The sequence below is a fragment of the Rhinopithecus roxellana genome, chromosome 5 (genome assembly GCF_007565055.1).
Source record: "Rhinopithecus roxellana isolate Shanxi Qingling chromosome 5, ASM756505v1, whole genome shotgun sequence".
NCBI classification, from domain to species: domain Eukaryota; kingdom Metazoa; phylum Chordata; class Mammalia; order Primates; family Cercopithecidae; genus Rhinopithecus; species Rhinopithecus roxellana.
The window spans coordinates 71,443,798-71,470,406 of NC_044553.1; the positions used below are offsets into that span (position 1 = coordinate 71,443,798).

General features: G+C 38.3%; 1 protein-coding gene across 3 annotated transcripts in view; it reads right to left on the bottom strand.

The window, feature by feature from the left end:
• Positions 1 to 938: 938 nt before the first annotated feature.
• The window catches only part of C5H15orf41 (chromosome 5 C15orf41 homolog), a 229,578-nt gene continuing 203,907 nt past the window's right edge, over positions 939 to 26,609 (bottom strand). The window contains exons 11-12 of one of the 3 annotated variants that reach the window (XM_010367545.2): positions 2,668 to 2,833; positions 939 to 2,252 (exon numbers count right to left, since the gene is read on the bottom strand). In XM_010367545.2, the coding sequence (XP_010365847.1) occupies positions 2,704 to 2,833 (130 nt within the window). In that variant the 3' untranslated portion in view covers positions 939 to 2,252; positions 2,668 to 2,703. The remainder of the gene's footprint in view (positions 2,253 to 2,667; positions 2,834 to 26,609) is intronic. The other 2 variants (XM_030931249.1, XM_030931252.1) reach the window with 2 other exon arrangements.

The window sequence follows — 26,609 nt, forward strand, 5'->3', positions numbered from 1 at the left end:
TCTTTTCCAGGGGGAATCAAGCCTTGCAGATAATGAACAGGTACACACACCTACAGTTACAAAAAATTATTTCCCCTAGAGGTCCAGCTTTCTACTTTAGACCCCTGAGACTTTCCTTTTCTTTTAGATTTTAGGAGTGTTGTAAAGAGCTGATGTATGCTTCACTAGAAGGCAAAAGAAAAAAAAGATATGCAAATGTTTATGGTTTTTTTTTTTTTTGAGGGGGTATGGATACGAGGTGGGAAGGAGTCTATGCAGTTGCCTTACATATCACTACTAGATCAGCTTTGCTTTGAGTTGCTCTGTTTCCAGACTTCAGATGGTCTCCTATGTGTTTGTGAGGGCAGATGCTTGGCAAGTCTGTATATGCCAGGGAGAACGTCATTCAGTTTTACGTTTTACACACGCTTCTGCTTTCTGGCTTTGCATAATTCATTAGCATGGTGTGCAGAATGCACCATAAAACAAGATTTGGCTTTAATGTTAACGTTCTAATGACGACAGCAATAAAAATAAGTTGTCATTCCGTGTCTACTTTCTGGGGCTGATGTTTATATTGTCTAAACTAAAAAAACCAAACAAGCAGACAACGCATAGAGATGGAATACAGACAAGTATTTTTAACAGAAAAAGAAACAAACCAAGGAGACTTGAAGCTTCCAACTGGGGACATCACCACCTTCTCTCCCATACCCTCCAATTCAAAAGTAGTAGTATAATAATCACATTAGTTTTTATGTGTGAAAAACTTACTTTTGACTAATTTGTAACCTTATTGTAGTGTGTATAGTTTACTGTTGGGTTCTTTTTCACATTTGAGGGCCAGATTTTAAGCCTCATTCATAAAGAGGAGGTAGCGCCTTTGCTAGGAACACCAGTACCTTCTCACAACACATTATGTCAGGGCAACAGGTAAAAGAATAAATATAAAATGCAAGTACCTTTTTTATTTTTTAATTTATTTGTTCACGTTCATCATAAATTTGTTTAATGTAAAATAAATCCTTGACAAGGGTTTAACAGGATTTTCAACATCTGTGCAGATAAATGTAATTTATTCCTAAAGAAAAAACAGTTAAGAACATGCCAGGGAACCTGCTTTTAACATTTTTGTATAAAGTGTGTGTGTGTGTGTGTATCCAGGCAATACAGTAGTGGTTTCAAATCATTCTATTTCACTCAGAAGCCTGCAGGATGAATTTTATACTGAAACAGAAGTTTGCCTGATACTTCTCTAGCATTTCATCTTCTTCCTCTCTCTTTTTATTTAATGCACCCCACTCAGAGTTAAAATCCACACGTTTGGACCAGGTTTGTGTTCTTCAAAAGGAAAGGCAGCAGGCATATTTTTCCAAACCTTCTTTGGTAGAAAATGAACAAAGTATAAATGACATATTTAGTCTTTTGAAAAAAATCAAGCAACGTATATAAGTTACAGCTGTCTGTAAAAGTTACATTGTTGTTGTTAGTATTTCCCAAATCATCTATTCAACATTATAAAAGTTATGTTTTATAATGTTGTAGCAAATATTTTACTAAATACGTTTTGGGTACAGATTAATATTCAACTTCCCAAAAGATAGGTTTATTACTAACTTATTGATGTTTCTCTTTAGACTGAAATCGGATTTGCAGTACATAAAAGTACATGAAAGTGAATAAAGTGAACAAATAGAAAAATCTCCTTTATTTTGCTTATTTAAAAATTGCTCCAGGTTTATTTCTGGCACACTTAGTTCATACAAAGCTAAACATTTCTAATGCTGAACTTATTTGAGTGTTATATAATTACATGGTATAAAATGCATATACTAAGCAGTATACAGAATGTGCCTTTAAAAAACTCTACTCATAAAAATACTAGCTCACGTACATACTGACAACTAGCCATGTTTAAAAATAAACTGTCCTCAATGTTGGGTCGTCTCCTCTTGGCCCCCAATCTAAAGGAGTGGTTTCCAGGCACAATGGAACTAATACTTTCAAATAAGATAAATCTAAAATATTTGGTGTTCAAAAGACATTATTAAAAGAGGAAATTCTCATCAAGTGTATTTTTGCAGCTTGGCTTACTGTCACAGAAGTCAGGAAGCCGTAAAGATCGAATACAGCAAACACACAGCATGGGCGGGCTGCCATCAAGGTCTTCTGGAGCTCTGCAGGTGAGTGCAAAGGTGGCTTCGGACTTTGTGGCTTCAGCTTTCCTAGGTTTGTGCTAGATTATTCCATGATGGTAATGCAACGCTGGGTCTCTGTGAGTGCACATGAAGAGAAAGGGAGAGGGAGAGAGAGTGAATGGAGGCTTAGGGAAAAAAAAAATAAGAGGGTGACTCGGTAACTGGGAGGAGAATTGAAAAATCACACCTTTCAGTCTTCACATTTTTTCTTTTGTTCAGCACACAAGGAGAAACCATCCGGAAGAAAGAAAGATTATGACTATCTATAAACTAATTGTTTGACAGAGACAGAAATGCTGATAATGAGTGGGTTGTGTCTGTAGTTCTTGGCTGTTCACATCAGCAAGGGATGAAGGAAAACAGAAACTCTTGATATGTTTGTCTAAAGAGGTAGTGGTGTGACTACGAGCAGCAAGAGTTCAGCTGAAGTTCAGGGCAGATGTTGCCAGGATCTTACAGTGCAGGAAAGTAAAATTGCTTCCGGATTCACCTTTTCCTCCCAGCTTCTCTTCCAGGATCTTCAGGGTCAAGCTATGCTGTGGCATAAGGTGACAATGTTCGTAGGGAAACAGGCTTTGAGCAGGATGCCCCTTTCCCGGTTGCAGTCCAGCTCCTGGATAAATCCATACCAATAGATGACTAAGCCTGGCCCAAATCTGTAAAAACACCAGAAAATAACACACACACACACACGGTATCAACAGAGCTCTTGAAAAAAGTCAGCTTGGGGCACTGACAAGATGACTAAATGACAGGACTGCACAAAATTTTTGTTTTGGTTGCTACCGTTATGACTGAAAATAGCCAAACTTATACCAAAGAGTTCACATAACACACATACTACCTGCTTGGATGGATGTGTTACCTTTCTTTTCAGAAACCTGAAGTATTTCAGATATAGAAACTCCAAATCTTACCTTTCAGTAAGGTGTTATGAGCTTGGGCTGATGTGACCACCTAGCTGATGGACAAATTCACAGTGCAAATAGGGATGAGCTGGGGAACGCCTGTCTTGGGATTTAAGTCTAACATTTAATGGTACTATTTTAAAAAAAAATTAAACTTGCCTAATTGCAACTAAGAAAAAAGACTGTTTGAAAACAGAATTTTAAAAAATGCAACAACGTATGGTCCTCTTCTGGCTAGAGTGTTCTACTCATGCACCCATTGGGCTGGAAGTACTTCCTGTCATCCATATGACACACTGGGTCCCTTTACCGTCTGCATTACAACTTCTCTAAGTGTGGACATGGCATAAAGTTTGGTCATTGGTGCTTATGGAAATGAGGAATAAGGTCATGTAGGCTTGTGACAAAGTATAGACAGCCACGGGCTTAATAAAACCTCAGCATTTCTAAGTTGTGGCTCTGAATTATCTGCAGTTTTGTTAGCAGTGACTGATCCCCGCCAGGCAGACTCAGGAAGTGGCCCTATAGACTACTTCACCCATCAGGAAGTTGAGACCTTTAGGCTGGGTTCATAAAGATGTAATCACTATCAATCACTGCACACAGAGAGATGTTTTGCACATCAGTTTCACGTTTTTCCTACCGAGGGCACTTAATTAAAGGGCAGCACTACTTTTGGTGTAGTGTTGCAGGAATTTTACAGTGTAATAATAAATTATGAATGTTGGGTTAGTAAAAGGATGTCTAAAAACAGAACTGCTTTCTGTATTCTAACATTACAGCAGGCTGAACCATGCTAGGCCAAAAAGCTTTTTCCTTCCATGATTTATTATATGCTGTCGTGTACTTGCCAAAACTAACAATACAGGATGGGCTGCAAGATACTGTATGCACAGGAACAAGTTCAATTGGATGTCACGGCCTGGTTTATTTGGGGATTCACATTAGTGGGGTAGCCAAGTTGTATTCAAGATTATTTAAAACTTTGGGAGTCCCCTCTGTGCAGGTACAGAACCATGAGATGGCAATGCATCACTTGATCTTGTTCTAGAAGAAGTAGGAACTGGGTATAATTAGAAGCCTTGGAGCACCAGGCCCACTGAGATTTATCAGCTGCAGATGTTCTCTCCTTCCTCAGCTTCCCCAAAGAAAAGATTCCTTTGAGGTCAGTAGAATTAGGCTACCTGTGCACAGGTGTGTGGGTCCCCAGGCTCAAATGCATACAAGACGAAGCTCACACCTGCAGAAGAACTTGCTTCCATTTAACCGAGTGTTTCTTAGTAACTTTTAATCACAAACACTTGTCTGTAATTGGAACATAAACCATTGGTACCTTTATTTTACAAAGAGCTCTATGATTAGTGTCAAATGATCTCAGATTTGTCAAAACAAGTCTGGCAAGAACAGAAAGATTTGTGATTCCGTGGACCCTGTCTGAGAAGCCTCAAACCTTCCCATCACTGAAGCACCCTGAGTCACAGCCTTGACAGATCTAACATTAAGCTCAACACATTCTTCCATTTTATTATATAGCCATTCTGGAGACCATGATGTTCTTTAGAAAGGCACTAATATTTTCACAAAGGAAGAAAAAAACTGTGATCTAACAAGTCACAGAGAAGAACAAAAGAATATATGGAGGTCATAAAAAACAAGCCCAGTATTTTAAAGATTTAATAAAACAAAAACACATATCACCAGCACTGGGCGAGTGAGAGCAGCCTGCACTTTCTCTGAACAGCTAAATCATAAGCCAAAGGACACGAAGCATGACAGCTCTTTACGAAAATGGCATTTTCTAGGCAGAAAAGCCAGGCTGGGGAACACCTCAGTGCTCAAGAAAATGGACTTGTTTCACTTGTGAGGCAACAGATATTCCTGCAACTCAAAAAGGTTTTGCAAGATTGTGAACCTGAACATTTCACGTAGTGGTTCACAACCAGGATTCCCTAAAGGTACCAATACAGATCTATTAACATTTTTGAGTAGGATTCATTAATAAGGCTCTACTGTCTACCTACGTTTTATGTTTCTTATGGAACTATGTTTAGGTTAGATAACATTACCTCTGTCAATGTAGCTCAAAACCTCTGAATGACAGTATGTCTCTAATTAAGAACGAGGAAACACAACTTCCCTTTGTAAAGAGAGATTGATAGGCTTTCAAATTATGTGGTCTTGGGTGACAAAAGCAATAGGGACTTTAGAGGGTGACAAGTTTGGAAATTTAATGGCAGAACAAGATCTGGCCTTATTCCCAGCACCTACTTTAGTGCATTTCTGAGCCTTCTTCAACAGCTCAGGATCCAGAGATTATCAGATGCTGATGAGATAACCTTTCAGCAACCTACCTGTTTATGAAGAGGCTGACCACATTAAGCAACTGTATATAATCAATTTCTTGGTCATCTGAAGTAACAGGAGGGGAAGTTTTGGTTGCTAATTTGAAATACCAAGCAATCAAAAATGGTAGAAGAGGTGTAATATAGGACCCCAGAGAATTTTTTTTTAGGTCAAATGCACACTTTTGGGTTGAACCATTTCCCCTTTTTGATGCCTATTCTCATTTACTGTGGCACCACTAGACAAAAATGAGATCACTGGAAAGGCAACTATAACCTTTGTGACCAACAAAAATCAAAGAGACTTTGTTAACAACATTGAAAAGAAAACAGAGCCCTTGGGTCTAAGGAGATGTGCACAGTAGAGGTTGGTGTGCTACTGAGATTGCAGCCCTCCCTGCCAGCTGAGAGACACTCAGGAATGGGTGTCTATGGACGTCCGAATTGATTCTGGAAACACTTTTTAAAGTTGACTATAATGTTATGGTTGCTATACTCATGGTCAAATAAGATCAAAGACCCCCAGTGGATTTTAAAGACTCCTGAGAAGCAGAGACTAGAATGTGAATGACGTTAGAAAAGTAATTTTGCTTGCAAATAAAATATCACCAAATTAGCAAAAACAACAAATACCCTTTGAAAAAATGGGAGGTTTAAGTCAAGAGCCATCAGAGACCATGAAGGCAAGAAAGATGAGGTTTTTCATAAGTAATGACCCCTTATAAATATGTTCAAAATGTGTTTCTTGGCTGGGCACAGTGGCTCACGCCTGTAATTTAAGCACTTTGGGAGGCTGGGGCAGGCCGAACACTTGAGGTCAGAAATTCGAGACCAGCCTGGCCAATATCGTGAAACCCCATCTGTACTAAAAATACAAAAAAATTCGCCATGTGTGGTGGTGCTCGCCTGTAGTCCTAGCTACTCGAGAGGCTAGGTGGTGGGAGAATCCAGGAGATGGAGGTTGCAGTGAGCTGAGACTGCACTACTGTACTCCAGCCTGGGTGACAGAGCAAGACTCTGTCTGAAAAAAAAAAAAAAAAAGGTGATTCTCTGGTTTCATTCCATTTTAGAGTATTTAGAGAAATTCAATCAGAGACGGCGGAACTAAAGCTGGCCCTTCAGTGCATACCTGTTTCCTAGTGATTATCCCTCTGTTTCACCATTTGTCTGTTATATTGGGACCCTGTTGAGGGTAAAGATCATATTTTAATTGTATTCATGTCCTCCATGCCTAACACAGTGCCTGGTACATGAAAGATACCCTCAGGGACAAGATGGGCAATACAAGGTTAGCACTAAGATGATCAAACAGTGTTGCATTGGTTATAGAATCAGTGCGAGTCTAGAGACAGGGCTGCAGGCAGAGTCAGCCGTTGCCTCGGCATGGCAATTTTATTAATGACCAGAGTGAGCACACTGGTGGCATACTTATAGGTCATAGTGAAAATCATATAGTTACAACAATGTTAATTATTAATATTTTCACCCCACTTATTATGTGCCCAACACTGTTCTAAGCACTTTATATATATAGAAGCACTTTACACATATCGAACCACTTAATTTCTATGCCACTCCATGAGATTGGTATAGTTATTATCCCTGTTCTACAGGTGAAAAAAGCAAGGCATAAAACAATTAAGTAGATTGCCTAAGGTCTCACAGCTAAAAAGTGGAGGAACCAGTTTTAGAACCAAGGCAGTGTGTGATGCACTCACTATGAGGTAGTGATCGGTTTACTAAACAGGGTGATAGAATGTTAGACTTTAACCAGAAAAAGAGAGTCAATGTCCTTTGCAATGGTTAAGCCACACCTAGGGCATTTTGGGGAGTTCTGGTGTCATATTTTAAGGGGAATATCTCCAGTTTGAAAGTCAACCAAAGGATAATCCTAGGATATCTGAGGCATGGTTAGAATAAGAGTATGTCTGACTTGGAAATGAAGAGTTAAGGTTCACTAACACACTCAGCATGTTCTGATTTTGAGAGCACTCTTGGGGAGGAAGGATTTGATTCATGCTGTAGCTCTCAAGTGCAGACTTAGGACAATGCTTGAAAGTAGCCAAGAATTAGCTTTTGATTCAACACGAATAAATTAATTTCTATAACTGAAACTTTCAAAAACATGGAGTGAGTGGCCTTGCAAAATAGTGACATCAGTAGATCTAGTAAATCAAGGCTGGGTTTTCATTAATTTTGAAAAATTGAACCAATGCATACAAATTGGGAATGTTTACACAAAATCCTGCATATTTAGCTTCTTTTGAGAAACTAATCGATCTGGCAACAAGCAACTGGAGATAAGTAACAGCTGCCTCCTTCAGATATAACCTAGGTTCGCAGGACTGCTACAGTCCCCACTGTTATCTGTCACTTCCTGATGCCGAGGATCAGTGCCAGGTATACCAACTGAGCTTCTTGGCTCCTAACTTCCACTATACGCCAGTACTCCTCCTTGCTGCATATGTAGGATGCTAAGGTTACATAAAATAAAGAATTCTCCATATTTTCTCCAGTTCTGTTGTTTTGGTAAACTTGGTTCTTGTGTTCCTGAAGCTGCATATTTGAAGGAGTTGGTTACAGGGAGAACACTTTGTCAGTCAAGGTGAATTCCTGCTGACAAGCAGTGAAGAGAGACATAAAAATGCCCCAACTGTGAGAGTCCCTGGCTGTTTGGTGTTGGGGCTAGCAGGCTTTGTCGATCTCAACAGGTGTTGAGGACAGTGCAGGAAACACAAATGCTGCTTCCATTTTGTTCAGTTTAAAAAAGGCAGTGAAAGCTGTTAATGTATTTTTAAAAGATTATCACCAAGAATGTTTTAAAAATGGTACTTCAGTGAGTAAATTCTTAGTTTTGGAGAAAAATCTAGCTATCCTCAGATAAGCCCTGAGGATTCCAGATTGCGAATGTTGGACAGAATACGATATAAGTGTCTTTCTGTTCAAGGTTTCCTATAACTCTCTGAGAAACTCAGTGGTTCAGACAGAAAATTTGGCCCCCCAAATTCAGGAAGAACTTACTCTTTTTTGTTTTTTTAAGTATAAAACAAAATACTCCCCTTTTCTTGCCATGTCTCTAACACTATCCTATAATGCAGGAATTACTAGGATGGCATTTTTACTTATAGAGAATGGAGATTATTAACTTTCTATTGTCATACTTTTCCTCAAGGCATCCTCTTCAGAGACTGTTGAAAAGAAAGATAGATGAAGGAATTTAGAGGTTTCTAATCATACTATTAGATATCATCTTGCTAAATTAGCCCCAATAACCCCTAGGTGGTTTCCTGAAGCCAGCTGAGCTTCTAGATCTCTATAGATTTCGGGGAGCCCTTGACCAATCATTATGTCTATAAAGATGCTAAGTACATATAAAATAATATAAGATCTCAATAATCAACAACAAACAGGTAACTAACATTTACTGAGCAGGCAGTGTTTCAAGAACTTTTACATGTACAGACTAATTTGGTACTCACTACCACCCTATGAGGAGGGCACTGTGACTATCCTCATTTTACAGATGAAGAAACTGGGGCCCAAAAAGGGCCAGGTTTTGAACCCAAGCCGCCTGGCTCTACGGCTTACCCTTGTAACTACTATGCTTTACTGTCTCATTATACCTTGTGTTTATATAGCATTTTATAAGTCATTTGACTCTGAAAAATATTTACTACACCTGGATAGGTGATAGGCAAGCAGGGGTCCAGAAGCAAGGCAACTGATCAAAACCCCAGTATATGAGTTGGGATCTACCTATCTACACAGGGAATAACTCTAAGTTTGATGTCAGTAGTTTCACACTAAAAAGTTTATCTAGCTACTTATTTCAATTTAAGTATCACCACATTTAGGAAGTAGATGGAAAACCAACCCATAATTCTGGCAAAAGAAATGAAAATAATTACATTTGAGGGAGCATATTTAAAACCTTTGACAAACAGGTGGAAGTAAGCTAGGGAATGAGAATTACAGAATCACTACATAAAGTTCAGAGAAGAGAAATGTCTCACGCTGTGAAGGGGTTCAGAAGTTATGGGGCAGAATCTAAACATGAGGGAAGAGGAGTAAATCCAGAACACTGCCACAGCTTGTTCATACACATGGAAATAAACAGCTGGAATAAGTTATGAGGAAAACTGAGGGAAGCAACGGGTCTAAGTGAGCGTATGAGGTAGAGATTTGTTTTCCCAGAAAAGAAGGTTCAGACTTGTTAAACAGGGTTGATACAGTACGCCCCGAAGGCCCAGTTTTGCTCCTAAAATACCTGTAATATACAGATGCATCTTATGTTTGTGTCATTAATTTGGCTTACCCATGTTTTCAGCTCTACGAGAAAACCACTACATATATTTTTAAAACTAGTATGCTTTTCATCTCTTTTGGTAATAAGACGGTGAAAGGTATGGGATTTATGTACTATTACACAATTTATCTCTCTACCTATGATCACAGAAACTCCTGAAATTGACCTAATACTTTTCTTCCCAATGAGCTGAATTACCATAATTGCATAAAAAAGGATTCTCAGTGCAGTAGAGTCCTACAGTATAAATCTGCATCAAGTCAATGAAACAAACAATTCTCAATTGAAGGATGACAAGTGGACTACAGAATGATTTGATAATTTTAGTCAAGCTTCTTGTTCAGGAGGGTCTTCATCAAACAATAAAAACATACAGAAACTTTTGTTCCTAGCCCAAATTTTTTATTTCAATCATAGGCAAATAAAAACTCCTTCTCTAAAACAAGAACAGCAGAGAATCATATATATACACACACACACACACACACACACACATATATATATAAAATCATAATCATATATACATTTCTTTTCTTCTTTCTCATTTTGAGTTGCTGTGTGGGGTCTGTGCTATCTTCTGAGGATGTGTGCAGACATGTGGTCGTTGGAAGTTGATTGTTTCACCATCAAAAAAACTTGCATATGGTTTTTATGAAGAGTGCGTTTTCAAACACATAGTTCACGATGAAGGAGAAACATAAAACATCTTGTAATTGTTTTAAAATAAACTCTTACACTGTTGATTTAGTTTTAATCTGCGTGTTGTGATTGGTTATGCACTTGTTAATCACTGTTGTATGTATATCCAGACAGAGTTGTAAATAACTTTCCAGTCCAAGTGAAATATGCTTGCACATGTTTATATGCAAAATATGTGTATATTGATGCCTGTGTGTAAATATGTGTACCATAACAATAGATTAGTGATCATGTAATATAACATCATAAGTTTCTGGCACTATGGTCAATTTAATATACAATACAGATATTCTTTTTTGTAGAAATGAAGTTAAAATAAGATAACTTGGTTGTTTCATCTACTTTTTCTTAACTTGCCAGGTCTGTATTTGCAGACTAAAATGACCAAAGAAAGAGAACCTAGTTATGAGTATTCTCACCCAATCTATGCATGTTGGCTATGAAAAGTGCAACTTTATCTCTTTGAAACAACTTACTTTCTATAATTTTGAAAATAAAAAATTAAAAACATATTATAAATACTGATTCACTTTGGGCCTTTATGCCACAAATAAAATATTACTATGAATAAAAATTTAAATATATATAAACATACAACTGCAACACCCTGAAATTCTCCATAGTGATTATATACCTTGATATTTTCACATCCATGTTAAATTACCTGAAAAATTACTTAATTTCTACTTCACTTTGTCCTATATTGGATATACATAGATGCTACATTTATAATCTTTCTAGCCTGTTATAAATATTTTCTCAGAAGATTACAATAGAAAACAAAGGCAGAAGCGATTTTGTCTTTAATCTGTTGTTGTTAGTCTCTGTTTTCTAGAAGAAATGTTTACTCCTGGATTGGGTCAGCCCCTCTGCATTTACCTGTAAGAACCTACATACAAGCTTGTCTATCCATCCTGCATAGAGCACAATTCACAGAAGAAAAGTTCCTCTCCATAAATTGCTTAACATAGTAATCAATCTCTTCACATTTTCAGAGTAAACTATATCACTTGAATAAACAAAATGCCAAAGGGTTCACAGTAAAATAATAAATAGGGCAATGACAATGATTCTAGAAGTCTTCCTGGAAAAGGCAACTATTCAACTATGTTGTATTTATTCACATATCAGCCTTTTAAATTTTCTCCATGATAGATCCATTCTTGAGGGGAGGGAGGGTGAGGTTAGGGGTCCCAAGAGACATAGAGGGATGATGGGGTCAGAAGTATATTGAGATTATTTCATTGGGAAACTGGAGGATGAGTTTCAGGACAATAGCTGTGGTTCTGTTTCAAACAGGATTCATGGAGAGGACAGAATACATTCTCAAATGGGAAGAGGGAGAGAGCAAACACAGCAAAAGACATAGAAACCCTAAAAGTAACAAAGTACCCGAGGTTATGTTTACTTTGAAAACACTTAAGTATAAAATGAGAGAATACTTCATGTGGACACTGGGTGCAAATCATGTCCATCGATCTAGAATTTATACCCCAGCCTTCTTCCAAAAGTTGGGGGTGTTTTAACAAAATTGGTTGTGTGAATTATTACATGTTTTCTCAGTTATTTCCCCAGGGAAACAACGCCAAAGGCAAACCCATCATTTCAGCTGATATAGTGTTTGATGCCAGAGAATTTATAATTGATATGACAACCATAATGGATAGTGATCATGGAGTTGGCAAGGCCTGGCTGACAGTGGTGCAGTCCATTTTGGTGTTTGCCAGTTAATCAACTATCAGACTTGCTCTGATGAATTTTGAGGTGATTTCTGAACTTTCCATTTCTAACTTTCTGAATATTAGAAATTAGAAACACATTATAAAATGGAAAAGACTATATAAATATTGCTTACCCGAACTATGTCTTTTTCAAGTAGCCTTTAATTATTCGCTAATAGAGGGAATGGGGTTTCTTTTTCCTTGGCATAGTTCTTAAAGGATCACACAGTAACCCAGAGTTTGGTCAGATGTTTATCTCAAGGAACAAAGAGATTTATGGGTTCTGGATATATAAAAGCCTGCTTAAAATAAAAAATTATTGGAATTTCATCCTTGGCAAAGTCAAATAACTGAAGGATTAAGGCTGATACATGTTTGCCCTATAAATCTATCATTAACCAAATGTGACACAATGCTTTGATATGTCAGATCCCAACTCACTCTAAATGGGCAGTTAAACTTTTCTCTTATTCACAAGAAATATTTAATGATAAGGAAAATCTCTTTGGCTAGCCAATCTAGTTCCCAAAAGCAAAACATCCCAATTTTGCAGATTCATGAAGGCAAATGCTGGAAGGGAGAAAAATAAATTAGAAGTTAGAAATGTCTAGATCATTAGAAAAAATGATCAGGTAAGGAAAAATGATTTTAAAAATGGGTCTTCAAAAATTATGGATAACCTGGCCTTGCAGTTATCGAACAAACACTTTTAGAATGTAAGCTTCATGAGGGCAGCTTGTATTTCAGTGGCACGTAGGAGTCAGCCAATACATGTGTTGAGTGGATATATGAATGCACAAATGAATATCACTCTATAGTCCCTTGCCCTAGAAGAGCAGCTGTGAGTGCTATTACTCATTTGAAAAATAAATTTTTTTTTTTTTTTTTTTTTTTTTTTTTTTGAGATGGAGTCTTCCTCTGTCGCTCAGGCTGGAGTGCAATGGTGTGATCTTGGCTCACTGCAACCTCTGCCTCCCAGATTCAGATGATTCTTCTGCCTCAGCCTCCCGAGTAGCTGGGACTACAGGTGTGTGTCACCATGCCCAGCTAATTTTTGTATTTTTAGTAGAGATGTGGTTTCACCATGTTGGCAAGGCTGGTCTTGAACTCCTGACCTCAGGTGATCCGCCCACCTTGGCCTCCCAAAGTGCTGGGATTACAGGTGTGAGTCACCGTGCCTGGCCACGGAAAATCATTTTTAAAGGTAAGAAAATGAGCCTTGAAAGTATGTCCAAGTTGTACACTTCTGAAGAGCGAATTTCAAGATTGCTGGGATTGATAGTAGGAATCTCTTGTCTAGGATATTAAGGGGGAGATGATGCTGCCGTTTAAAGTGTGGTAGAAACCAAGAGTACTAGTCCCTGGAAGTAACACTACTGATGGTTAAAGTGGTGGCTGTGAGGCTGTGAGCAGCAGGAGTTGGCTGCTAGGAGGAAAAACTATGCACTTGGGAGCCAATTGCTGCACACAGGTGGCTCTTGCTTCCTTTTAATACAATCAATTTAGGTAGGCTTTTGTTTACAGTAGCTTTTATCTAGAAGATAAGGTTGTAAAAACATCAATCAAAATGAAGTACTACTGTTCCTGGCCATATCTCAGCAGGTTCATCTGTTTTATTTCTTCCTCCCTTTCCAAATACCTTGAGGTGTTTAAGATGAGTGAAGAGATAGCAAACTATTAAAGTGAACTGTATTTGTGTATGACACATGGATTTGCACTCACTGAACCACAAATGCCATCCCTACAATGCCTATGTCATTCCCAGGTTCAGCATGCATCTGTGTTCTTCACAGCTCTACTTTTCCATAACATGCAAACTCTACAAAATGATCTTTGCATCATTTTCAATAGTGCTCCTTTAAGAAAATTAGAATCTTATGGTTTCTGTATGTTGCTTGTGTGACTTTTCATGTGTTTATACTCTGCCTTTTCTTCAAAGAGTCATGTACAATAAAATAGCAAAACAGAAAATTAAGCTTAGCAAAAGGAAAATGCAAATATGTGAACTTCAAAGGTCAACTTTATAGTTAGAAAATTTAAGTTTGTAAACATGGCACCTGACTATATTGCAACGGCATAGCTTAATTAATGCTGGATTTGCAAGATGAAGTTCTGAGCCAGAGACATTTCCAAATGAAGAGGGAAGCTCTGTTTAGGGAGTGAAAAGGCACACTGGTCCAGCTCCAGAGGATGGTTTCCGACAGGGCAGAGAGGTGAACAGAAGAGGCTTGACTGAGTGAGCAGACAGATGCCTAGTAGGGGAGTGGATGCCACTGCTAGACAGGGCTGGGAGGCCATCCTGCACTCGATTCAGGTTGTGCTGAGGGTCTGTGTGGTGGAAAATATCTTACCTGTCATTCTTTAGGTTTTGTGAATCATTCTGCAGTTCTGGGCTTTGTGAGTAATTTTTTTCTATTTGGTTCACTCCTCAACACAAAGAGAGTAAGGCATTCTAGTAAATGTAATCCCCCTTCAGCTAATCCATGACTGACTACTCTAGATTTATTTTCCTGGCATAGCCCCAAGATTTCTCTATCTATAAAGTGAATGAATAGCATTTGTGCCCTGAAGTTCAAGGTGGATTTGAGAATAAATAAACTTCATAACAATTTAATCTGTATATGTTCATTGTTGCCTGATTCCAAAAACCCCACCCAATAGTAGAATCTAATAAAGAAATTTTCTGAACTCTTCTCCGCTAAATCCCCATCACAAATCTTTTCAAGAGTAGATAAGATCTCTGTCCAGAGATCTGGAAATGAACTCAGTAGGAAAAAGAAAACTGCATCTGTAAAGTACTAACCAAAGGCAGTACTAGGTCATACTTTACCCAGGATAAAAATGTGAAATGCAGAACTGAGGGGTAGGAAGTGTGAGTAAACTAAGTCAGAAAATTTCCTAAATTTATAACTAGATAAGATGTTTCTTTGAGCTACAGAGCAGGAAAAAAACATTTCATGTGGTCATTTCTGCCTTTAAAAATAAGAGCTAGTTCAGGTGCAGAGGTTCATTCCTATAATACCAGCATTTTGGGAGGCTGAGATGGGAAGATTGCTTGGGCTGGGCCCAGGAGTTCGAGGTTGCAGTGAGCTATGACTGTCCCACTGCATTCCAGCCTGGACAACAGAGTGAGACTGTATAAATAAAAATAATAAATCATAATAAAAATAAATAAAAGCAAGAGCTGATCGACTTCATGAGACCAGGAGAAACTCTACTTTAAAAGAGACTAGACAGAAAATCCTGGTGATGTTAGTGATTTAAATGTTATTTAAATATAAGTTTCTACATGACACTGTTGTGCCTGCTTGATCATTTAAGTCTAGTTCACAAAACAAAGAAGGGCTGCATACATCAATTTCAGGGCAATGAAGTTTCATTGTACCATCCTGAATACATTTCATATTAGACCAAAAACTTAAAAATTTATTATTATTTTTATTGGTGTATAAATATTTTGCATATTTACAGGGTACATGTGATATTTGTTACATGCATAGAATGTATAATGATCCAGATAATTTAGAGTATTCATTACCTCAAATAATTATCATTTTGATGTGTTAGGAACACTTTAGTTTTCTAGCTATTTTGAAATACATAATACACTTTTGTTAATGACAGTCACTCTACTCTGCTATTGAACATTAGAACTTACTCCTTCTCACTGTATGTTTGCACACATTAACCAATCTCTTTTCATCTACCTACCCTCTTAAACTCAACACTCTCTCCGGCCTTGGGTAGCTATCACTCTACTCTTTACCTCCATGAGATCAACTTTTTTTTTTTTTTTTTGAGACGGAGTCTCGCTCTGTTGCCCAGGCTGGAGTACAGTGGCCGGATCTCAGCTCACTGCAAGCTCCGCCTCCCGGGTTCCCGCCATTCTCCTGCCTCAGCCTCCCGAGTAGCTGGGACTACAGGCTACCGGCACCTCGCCTGGCTAGTTTTTTGTATTTTTTTTTTTTTTAGTAGAGACGGGGTTTCACCGTGTTAGCCAGGATGGTCTCGATCTCCTGACCTCGTGATCCGCCCATCTCGGCCTCCCAAAGTGCTGGGATTACAGGCTTGAGCCACTGCGCCTGGCCCAAGATCAACTTTTGAAGCGCCAATATATGAACAAGAACGTGGTATTTGTTATTCTGTGCCTGGCTTATTTCACTTAATGTAATAACCTCCAGTTTCATCCATGTTGTTGCAAGTGACAAGCCTTTATTCTTTTTTATGGCCAAATAGTATTCCATTGTGTATGTATACACATTTTCTTTATTCATGCATCCACTGATGGACACTTAGGTTGATTCTATATCTTTGTTTTTGTGAATAGTGCTGCATAGGGTTGCAGATAGCTTTTTGATATGCCAATTTCAGACTAGGAGCATTTTGAAATCTTGCCAAGTTTAATAATACATCTTTGTTTTAATATTTGCTTTTTAAAGAGAGAAAGAACAAAGCAAGCCAAATGTCCATTGATAGATATATGACTGGATAAAGAAAATATAATGTACATGTACGATGGAATATTACACAGTCTTAAAAAAGAGGAAAATCCTGTCACATGCTACAACATAATTGAACCCCAAAGATATAAATTATGCTAAATGAAGTAAGCCAGTCATAAATGGACAAATACTGTATGCTTTCACTCAAAGTATCTAAAGGGGTCAAAATCATAAAAACAGGAAGTAGAAAGGTAGTTGCCAAGGGTAAGAGAAAAGAGAAATTAGTGTTTAATGAGTATGGAGTTTGTTTTGTGAGATAACAGTTCTACAGATCTGTTGCACAAAAATGTAAACATGCTTGAGACTGTACACTTAAAAATAGTTACGACGTCACGCCTGTAATCCCAGCACTTTGGGAGGCCAAGGTGGGTGGATCACGAGATCAGGAGATGGAGACCATCCTGGCTAACACCGTGAAACCCCGTCTCTACTAAAAATACAAAAAAATTAGCCGGGCATGGTGGCGGGCGTCTGTAGTCCCAACTACTCAGGAGGCTGAGGCAGGAGAATGGCGTGAACCTGGGAGGTGGAGCTTGCAGTGAGCTGAGATGGCGCCACTGCACTCCAGCCTGGGTGACAGAGCGAGACTCCGTCTCAAAAAAAAAAAAAAAAAAAGTTATGATGGCATATTTAATATTACATTTTTTTTTCACCACAGTAAGAAAATAATAAAGCAACAACAGAAAATAGAAGAGCAATTTTAACTATAAAGTCTCAGGGAAGAAGATAATGGAAACAGATAACTAGCGGAACAGAAGATGGTTACTGCTGGGCACGGCACTTGCAAAAAGAACACAGAAAAGCATTGGGACACTGAAGCTGGCCTTTAAGGCAGAGTGGGGAGGATCACGCCATGGGGTTTTAGGAAGCCCAGTGGCCAGTGGCAATTTCTAAAGCTGCCCAAACTCTTTGTTTTCTTGCGATTAATGAAGCTGCTTTTTATCAGACAATTGCAGGAAATAAATACCAAGTTAAGGCACAAAAACTTTGCTTTGTAAAGAAACAGTTGAAGGATCATGCGTGAGTACAGAAAAATGCAGGGCTGGATCCAAAGGGCAGGATAAGCTTTAGTGAACTCTGCTTCTATTCTTCAAGTGATGAGGAGAGGAATGCTTCACAGTTCTTAAAATACTTTCACAAAGTGTAAAGTAATTTATCTAATCCTCAGAAAATGCATTATTCGGATAGGACAGCTGAAGAAATTGAGGCTCTCTGAGGTCAAGTGACTTGCTTAAGATCACATGGGAGGGACTGTCAGCATGGACCTGGCTCTATTTCCTTCTAGTATAGTGCTCTTGTCAGCTTGTAATGCTACCTCCCCCTCCCCCTCACTGCAGAATAGGGCCAGGAATACCTTCTGCTTTCCTGAAAAGGAAGCCGTGTTTTGGTGAGGCAAAGATAACATGAACCCAGCTCCTGTCTTTCAGGGGCTCTCGGTAGTAAGGGAGACAAGCAGGTAAAAAGATGAGTGCATGAGAGAAACAGAAAGGTCGTAAGAGAGCTGTGCAGAAGGCCCTGGGCTAGCCCAGAGAAGGAAGCACTTAATTCTTACCTGGCAAGGCTCTGAGCAAAGGGGAGGTGATCTCTGGGTTCAGTCCTGAAGCCAAAGTTCACTGAGTGGGTAAGAGGGGGAGATACTTCAAGGAAGAGGCACATGCAGATCAAGTGGAGAGAAAGATCAGGGGGACTTTCAGGACCGTGCAGGAAAGTTCAGGAGAAAGAAAGATCATGGCCATGCAGGACACAGCTTTAACGGTGGGGTGGGAATGGGGCTGATGAGGACCGGAAGGGCACAGTAGAGCAGACCAAGGTGCTTGGAGGGCCCGATGGGATGCTACACTGGTAGAAACCCCAATTCTATCAAGTACAAAGGAGCCCTTCGCCTGACGGTGATTCTCTTTCTTGAAACCCAAATACTCCGGGCCATGTTGCTGCATGGAATCTGTGAACTAAATATTTACTTTGTGCTGGACCAAAGTATCTACTGCAGCTCACTTATTTGGGGATAAACAGATTCAAGAAAAGTGTACATTAAAACAAATCCAGCCTCCCCCGCAGCCCCACCTCATTTCCACTCCATACAGAAAAAAGACTGTCATTCAAAAAAATTGAAAACTATACTGAAGGCTCAACTTTCCGGAGTCGTTGGAACAAAGTATGTGTATATAAACATTCACAGCCCAGCTCCACAGGGTTCCCCCGATTTGTATTCTTTGAGAAGTCTGTGGGCACGAGGTGAACAGCTAACAGTTTCCTTAGTGAGTTACACAGAAACTTTATTTAACTTAACAGGAGTCATTAGCTGAATTTTATGGAGATAAGGACTTCCAGGAGTGAGTTCTCCTCTGATTGTTTTTTGATTAAAAACAAGACAAGAGAGAGCTACACTTGGATGCTCTGACAACCTGCAGTTTTACTTTACAAACTCTGTGGCCCTAAGATGGCCCCACAGAGCCACCAGGGCTGGGGCTCTGGTTTGATTTCACTGAGTTGAAAGCAATCTGTCAATGTGAAGAGGAGTTGGAAGGTTATTTTAAACATTAGTTAAGCTTGTGGCTGTCTTTCTTTCAGAGGTATTCCTGGCTGCAAACTGCCTCATCCTGGGTGACATAAGACAAGCTATTGCATGAGGTTAGACTGAGGTCCTTGGATGCTGGTCTGCGCATGCTGCCATTAGCTGATTAATATGTGTTTATTTTTAGGGCCTGAACTAACAGACCAGGCTAAGGCCAATGCAAGATAATATCTGAAGTACTCTGTGAGCATCTCATGCTTACAAAAGGCCCTACTTTGTGTGAAGTTGTTGATGTAGGTGTAGTCCCTGTCAGCCTAGTAAAATATAATACACCAAATGCAGAGAAAACCCCACCCAACTCCATTATAGAAAGGACCACTGCAAAAATAAATTGATGATGACCTTTAAAAGAAACACTTGTTGAAGGAAACAGGAAGATAAATATGCCTAACTAGCTATGAGAACTGGTTGAGTCCAAATACTTATTCAATACTACATACCAAATAACAAACAATCCTAATATTATGTCCAATGTCTTCCATAAACAATAACTAGGTTTTAAATTTACTTTTAATGAGATACTTATGCCTCTACAGATATATGCCATAATAAAACCTATATGGATTTATGGCCTTTATGTAGACTTACAAGATTTATGATTCTAAGGAGTTCAGAAACACAATGGTAAAAAGACTCTTCTGTTGTTGCCAAACTATAAGTTTAAAAGATGTTACAATTATACATTTATTTGTGTTTAATGTTTATCTCCTCCACTAGATATTTTGCTCTATGCAGGCAAGTGTCTTGTCAACTTCATTATTACCTGGCATTTAGTGGTTAATGGCACGTTGAATAAATATTTGTTAAATAGCTGAATAATACAGAGAAAAGTCAGGCAGTATCTTTGCATAGCTATTTTGTGTAGGTCTAGTTTAGATGTCAAACCTTATGGCATATATAAGATAGACTAAATTATTTGAAAAAACCGCTGTTGTTTGCTTTACTGATTCATTTGCCTTTGTTCACTTGACGGGCTTTCCTACTTCCTCAAGAAAGAGGGCCATTGTAAATGATGAGAACTCACGGACACAAAGAGGAGAACAGCAGATACCGGGACCTACTTGAGGGTGAAGAGTGGGAGGAGGGAGAGGATCAGAAAAAAATAACTATTGGGTAGTAGGCTTAGTACCTGGGTGATGAAGTAATCTGTACAACAAACTCCTGTGACAAAAGCATACCTATATAACAAACCTGCACATATATTCCTGAACCTAAAGTTGTTGTTATTTTAAAACAAGAAAGAGAGCCATTGGTGCTGACTGGCATAGTCAGAAAAAAGTTACAGTTACTGCTTTTCATGCTTTATGTTTTTTCTCCCAGGGAATTTACTGGAATATTTTTAGAGAAAAATGAACTGGAACTTTTCTCTTTTAGTTTAAATTGCTCATCTCAACCTTTAATTTTTTTTAATTGATACATAATATTTTAGACATTTATGGAGCATGTGTGATATTTTGTTACATGTGTAGAATGTGTAATAATCGAGTCAGGGAATTTAGGGTATCATCTCAAGTATTTATTTCTATGTGTTGGGAACAATTCAGGCCCTCTTTTCTAGCTACTTTAAAATATACAATACACTGTTGTTAACTATAGTCACTCTACTCTGCTGCTGAACAGCAAAACTTGTACCTTTAGTCTAACAGTATGTTTCGGTCACCTCAACCTTTGTGATATGCAATATTGCAACACTGGCATACCTTCCTTACCTTTTAGGTTAACACAAATCCAGTTCTAGCCAGACCTCTGAACAGTAACAACTCTGGAAAAGGTGCATTTAGAGTTTAGAGCTGGGAAAGATTGCTGGCAACAGTTCCAATTCCCTACCAAGTTCTGTGCTTGAGGCTGAAAAGCAAGGTGCTATTTCATTTATTAGACTTCACAGAAAGACACTGGAGATCTCAAGAGACTAAAAGTCCAGTCTGTAAAGTTGTTATAACCACAATCAGATCAGCTAGGTCCAGAACGGGGACACATATGGCAATTTACCACCACGATTTCCGCAGGGAAGCAACCCTCGTGCCTTCAGTCTATTTTCATGATATACCCAACACAGATCAATCACCCACAGCTCCCGACATTTATAACACCCTTTAGGCTTATTTATGGATCAAGCATTAGTTTTACTGAAACAGACCAACAGCCACCATTTGAAAGGCAAATTCTTTTATCTCACCCAAGATTACTCAATGGCTTCTAGGACTGACTTTGGTAGGACTCACTAGCCCCATGTCAGTTTTGAAGATTCTTCACTATAATGCCTTTCGATAGTCAGTTGCTGCTCTCAAACCTTCCAGCACAAGAACAGACATTTCAGAAGAGGATGGAAATAATAACTTTCATGAGGAGGAAGGACATCATGTGTGGGGCATAATTTTAAGAGGAAGCCTTTTAGACTCACAGTGTGATGTTTGGACTTTGTCTTAAGCCTGTCTTCTAGCTATTTTGTAGTAAGTGTTCCTTACTGTTAACCACTGTCACCCTAATGGGCAACAGAACACCAGAAATTATTCCTCCTATGTCACTGTAACTTTGTACCTGTTGACCAATCTTTTTTCAGACTTCCTTCACCCATTAATTTTTTTAACAAAATACACCTTGAAAAACTAAGAAGGTGGCAGAAGATTTAGAGTATATATGTTGACTCAATGCCTGCCTTCTTTTCCAAAGTGTTTACCATAATCTGACTAAACTTTATTTTACATGTTTCTATATTTATTTACTCTAAAGGATTGAACATAATTAGCTCAAGAAAATGGTTTGCAATTTTGGAACTCCTCGACTTGCATGTGTGAGTGGCGGGTGTCAGTTTCTTTGGACAAATGTACATAAATTACCCAAAGTTAAACGACAGTAATTATGCAGGGAATGGAAGCACTAGGGACAGTCAGTCTAGAGCAAGCTTGTCCAACCCACGGACTGCACGTGACCCAGGATGGCTTTGAATGCAGCCCAACACAAATTCGTCATTTTGGTAACACATTATGAGAGTTTTTTTGCGATTCTTTTAAAGCTCATCAGCTATTATTAGTATTAGTGTATTTTATGTGTGGACCAACACAATTCTTCCGATTTACGCTTGTACAGTACTTTATGCTTTCTAGAAAACGCGAATCCATTATTTAGGAGGATGAAGTATTCAGAGAAACTAAGTGATTTCCCAGAGACTTATTGGCAAGACACTGGAGTTATTAGGATGAAGGTCTTCTGATTTCTTGTTCAGAGTTTACTGAGGAACCCTGGAAAGTTTTGGTGAACCATTTTACTCTATAGTCCCTATTACATTTATCAAATGAGTCCTTACAATTTGCATCTTATCTTATATACAGGGATAAAAAAATGATAATTATTCAGAGTGTTTAAATGCTACAAATGTGATAGAATTGCTAAGCATTATTAAAATATATTTAAGTAATAATTTTGTTTTGAAACTAATTGAGATATTGAGCTATTTCACATTTTGCTGACATCACCTTCTGACAAGCTATTTCTTATTTTGTATTCATAGACAAACCTTTAAAATCTATGAAATGGGTTTTTTTTTTTTTTAATTTTTGGTCAGGTATCCTAAAACTTCTGAAGGTAACATTAATTTTGATCTGTCAGGATATACTAATTAGAGCTTCAAAAAATTAAAACATTATGCCTGAGTTCAAACTACTCATCTGCTTTTTAAAAAAAATATAATTATCGGGCTGGGCGTGGTGGCTCATGCCTATAATCCCAGCACTTTGGAGTTCAAGACCAGCCTGACCAACATGGAGAAACCCTGTCTCTACTGAAAATACAAAATTAGCCAGGTGTGGTGGTGCATGCCTGTCATCGCAGCTACTCGGGAGGCTGAGGCAGGAGAATCGTTTGAACCCAGGAGGCAGAGGTTGTGGTCAGCTGAGATCACACCATTGCACTCCAGCCTGGACAACAAGAGTGAAACTCCATCTCAAAAAATAAAAATAAAAAACTTATATATATAAAATTATCGTTATATTTCTCTTTAAATGTGGGGCAATATTTTACCTTTCCAGGTAACTGAAAATATATTGGTCTTAGTTCAATTTCACAACTGTGAGTTGTACAATTTCTATTAAAAAGTATGAATAACATCATTTAAAGTATGAATAATATCATATTAAATATATGGTACATATTAATACATACATTAAATCTATGATACATATCTAAATATATGACACATATTACCTAGTCTTTGGTCTTTTGCTATGATTCCTATGGGTATATATTGGGAATGAAATTAAAACAAAAGGACATTTTTCAAACAAACAGAAATCAGTCCTTAAGTGACAGAACAGACTATCTCTATAGTACAATTAAAATCTAATTTTCAGAATTATTAACAATAAGATGTAAAAATATATGTATTATCACAATAGTGCAGTAACAACAACTTATTTAATATCAGTTAAACAAACAGATTTTGGGGAGTTAACATATATTCACTATAATCTTAAGACAGTTCTGGATACAATGAGAGATAGTATATTCAAATAACAAAAGACTAAATAAACTATATACAAGTGAGTATTGGTTTTAAAGGGCTAGAAAAGTAGTCTGAACTTTGCATCATTCTTATTATTACATACAATATCCTTGCTAATGCAAATGAAAATGTGGGTTAAGAGTATGAGGGCCCAGCTACTGATATTGCCCTGAAATAAATGCTTGAAAAGCTACATTTCAATGGTAGTGATGGAGGTGGAGGAATGACATGGCAGGGGTGGTTTATTTAACTAAAAAGGTGAAATTTCTATTTGGTTTTGAAGGATGAGAAGGAGGATATGAGATGGAGAAGCATGTATAGGTAAGAACCAGGGCACAGGTAAAAATAGAGGCATCCATGCCTGGTACTTCAGGGCTTCCCTAGAACTCAAGTTTGAAAATCAGTGCAGTAGCCAGTTAAAAGAATAAATCTGGAAGAAAAAAAAAAACAGATTGAATCTGATGACACATGTCTGGAAATGATGCGAAGACAGGCACCTAGACAAGATTGTTGGAGGAGGTGAGCAGGGGTGTGAGGATGGAAACATGAGGCCAAGAATGTAAGAGGCAGTTGGAGGAGAAGGAACCAGCAAAGATGATTATGCAGGCGGAGAGGCATCAACAGGGTGGAAAGAGAATCAGGAAACAGTGGTATCACAGAAGTCAAGAGTGGGTTTAAAGGGTCAAAGAGAGGAGAGTAGTCAAAAAAGATAAGGAGCAAGACATTTCTGCCGGGTCTGACAACTAGGAGGTACTACCAGAGCAGTTACACCCCAGAGATGGAGGTGGAAACAGACTCAGACATGAGGAAGTAGGGACCCTGAATGCAGATGACTTTTTCAAGATTGATCATGAAGAAAAGAACAGAGATAAAAGCAGACACAGCAGAAAGAGAATGAAAGCAGGTTAGATGTGGGATGGGCAGCCTTTAGTATATTGGTGGCCAGTATACTGGGGTCTAATATGATCTTGTGTGTCATAAAACAATTGACCTTACGAAACTTGTGTCCACAGACTCAATCAGAAGGACACAGGATTAAAAAGACCCGTAATACTGACAGAATAAAAATGAGAGATTGTCACAATGAGATGTGTCCAATGGGGGGAAGTACACTATACTATACACACGTGAACAAACGACTACAATTAAAAAAATCTATACATTTAGCACAGTTTCAGAAATATTATAGTTTTTTTAGATAAAAAGGCAAGTAGTATTCTTAATAGAGTTAGAAGGTGATAAAGAACATAACCCAATTTGTACCATTCACTGTGTCAACAATGTTATAAAATCATAGGATTGAGACAATTTTATCTAAAGGAATAAAAAGTTACCTTAAAAACACGTATTTTCAGCCTTACGGCTTTGAACTGTAATTAAAATGAAGTCAACTTTGTATTAAGGACATGCATGCTTACTTTTTCTAAATATTCCTTATTTGCTTTACTTTTATTTTCTCTTAGTTTATGAACACTGTCAGTATTGAACTCTGGAAACCTGTGGAAAGTCAGGATAAATGAGCTTTACATTACATCAAAATGGGTTATATGTCTCTTCATTTAGAGTGACTTGCTGATTTCAGTTGGATGAGGTTTTAGGCAGAATTATCAAAATACTGGCCAATATTTTGAAATGTCTCTCACAGGTGTCTGTGCCACCATTAAGAGAAGTGTGTGTTTAGTTGCCTTTATGGTATAGTGTGTGTCAAGCCAACAAGTCCTAACAAATAGAGGGGTAAATGAAACTTCGGCAAGCAGTTTCTCAGTTACAATAAATCTTCAGCTCAAGAATTATAGCTTAACTACCAATTCTTTCTGTAAAAAGTATTGGAACTCCTGAGAGGTGCTCAACTTCCAATTAGTTACCTGCACAAGGTAACGGGAATAGTGTTTCCCTGGGTCACTGGAGAGCAAGTTTTCAAGTTGCAATGTGTAGAAAAGTCCCAAGCCCAATCAGCAGCTCAAGCTCTGATCAGTGGCTCTTCTTTGATCTAAGGTGTGTATGTGAATGTGTGTATCAGTGTAGCTTGTCTTCGTAGAGGCCCTTGCTCCTGCCACACAGATGTCCCATGCTTCAATTCACGACTACACAACTCCCTGGGTTAGTAAGTCATATGATTCCGGAATGTTAGTGATTACCTGACTGCTCTTCAGCTGAACAACCAGGGCTCACGGGCCAAAGTGTGAGGCCTACTGGACTCTGGTTAACACAGAGCCTGGAAGAGCATCAGACAGATTATTGAAATATGCTGTCATCACTTCCCAGTGCCTCTTTTTGCAAATCACTAAATTTATAATTCTATTATGATGGGAAGCGAAGTCTATGAGAACACCTTAGCTATTTTGATTGACTTACAGATATTTCCCCTGGCTGGCTTAATAGCTGGGAATATCCTCCATGTAAATGTGAATCATTCACCCCATTCTCAGAAATGTGCAAAAGTAAGAACCACAGAGGCCCTTTTTGGTGACTCTGTACATGTACGCTAAACCTTTACAAGGGCAGCACCCTGACATCTGAAATCAACCTTTCAGCTAATTCAGAAAGATAAGCCATCTCATGGCCAAACCAGGTCCGCTTAAGTTAATAGTATTTGGCGGTGTCACTTGGGCAGGGAAAAATCACACATGCAATACTACAAAATCAGCTGGGGAGCTGTCTTGAAAGTGGAGCTTACAGGAATTCCAGCCTATTTCTAGCAAGAGCCCCATGGTGCAACAATTATGTTTATGGTACTGAAGGAAAAAGTAGCAAAGAGGAGGAGAGATATCAAGCATATGAAGACATTTCTTATTTTTTTTTTGTATTTTTTTTATTATTATACTTTAAGTTCTAGGGTACATGTGCATAACGTGCAGGTTTGTTACATATGTATACTTGT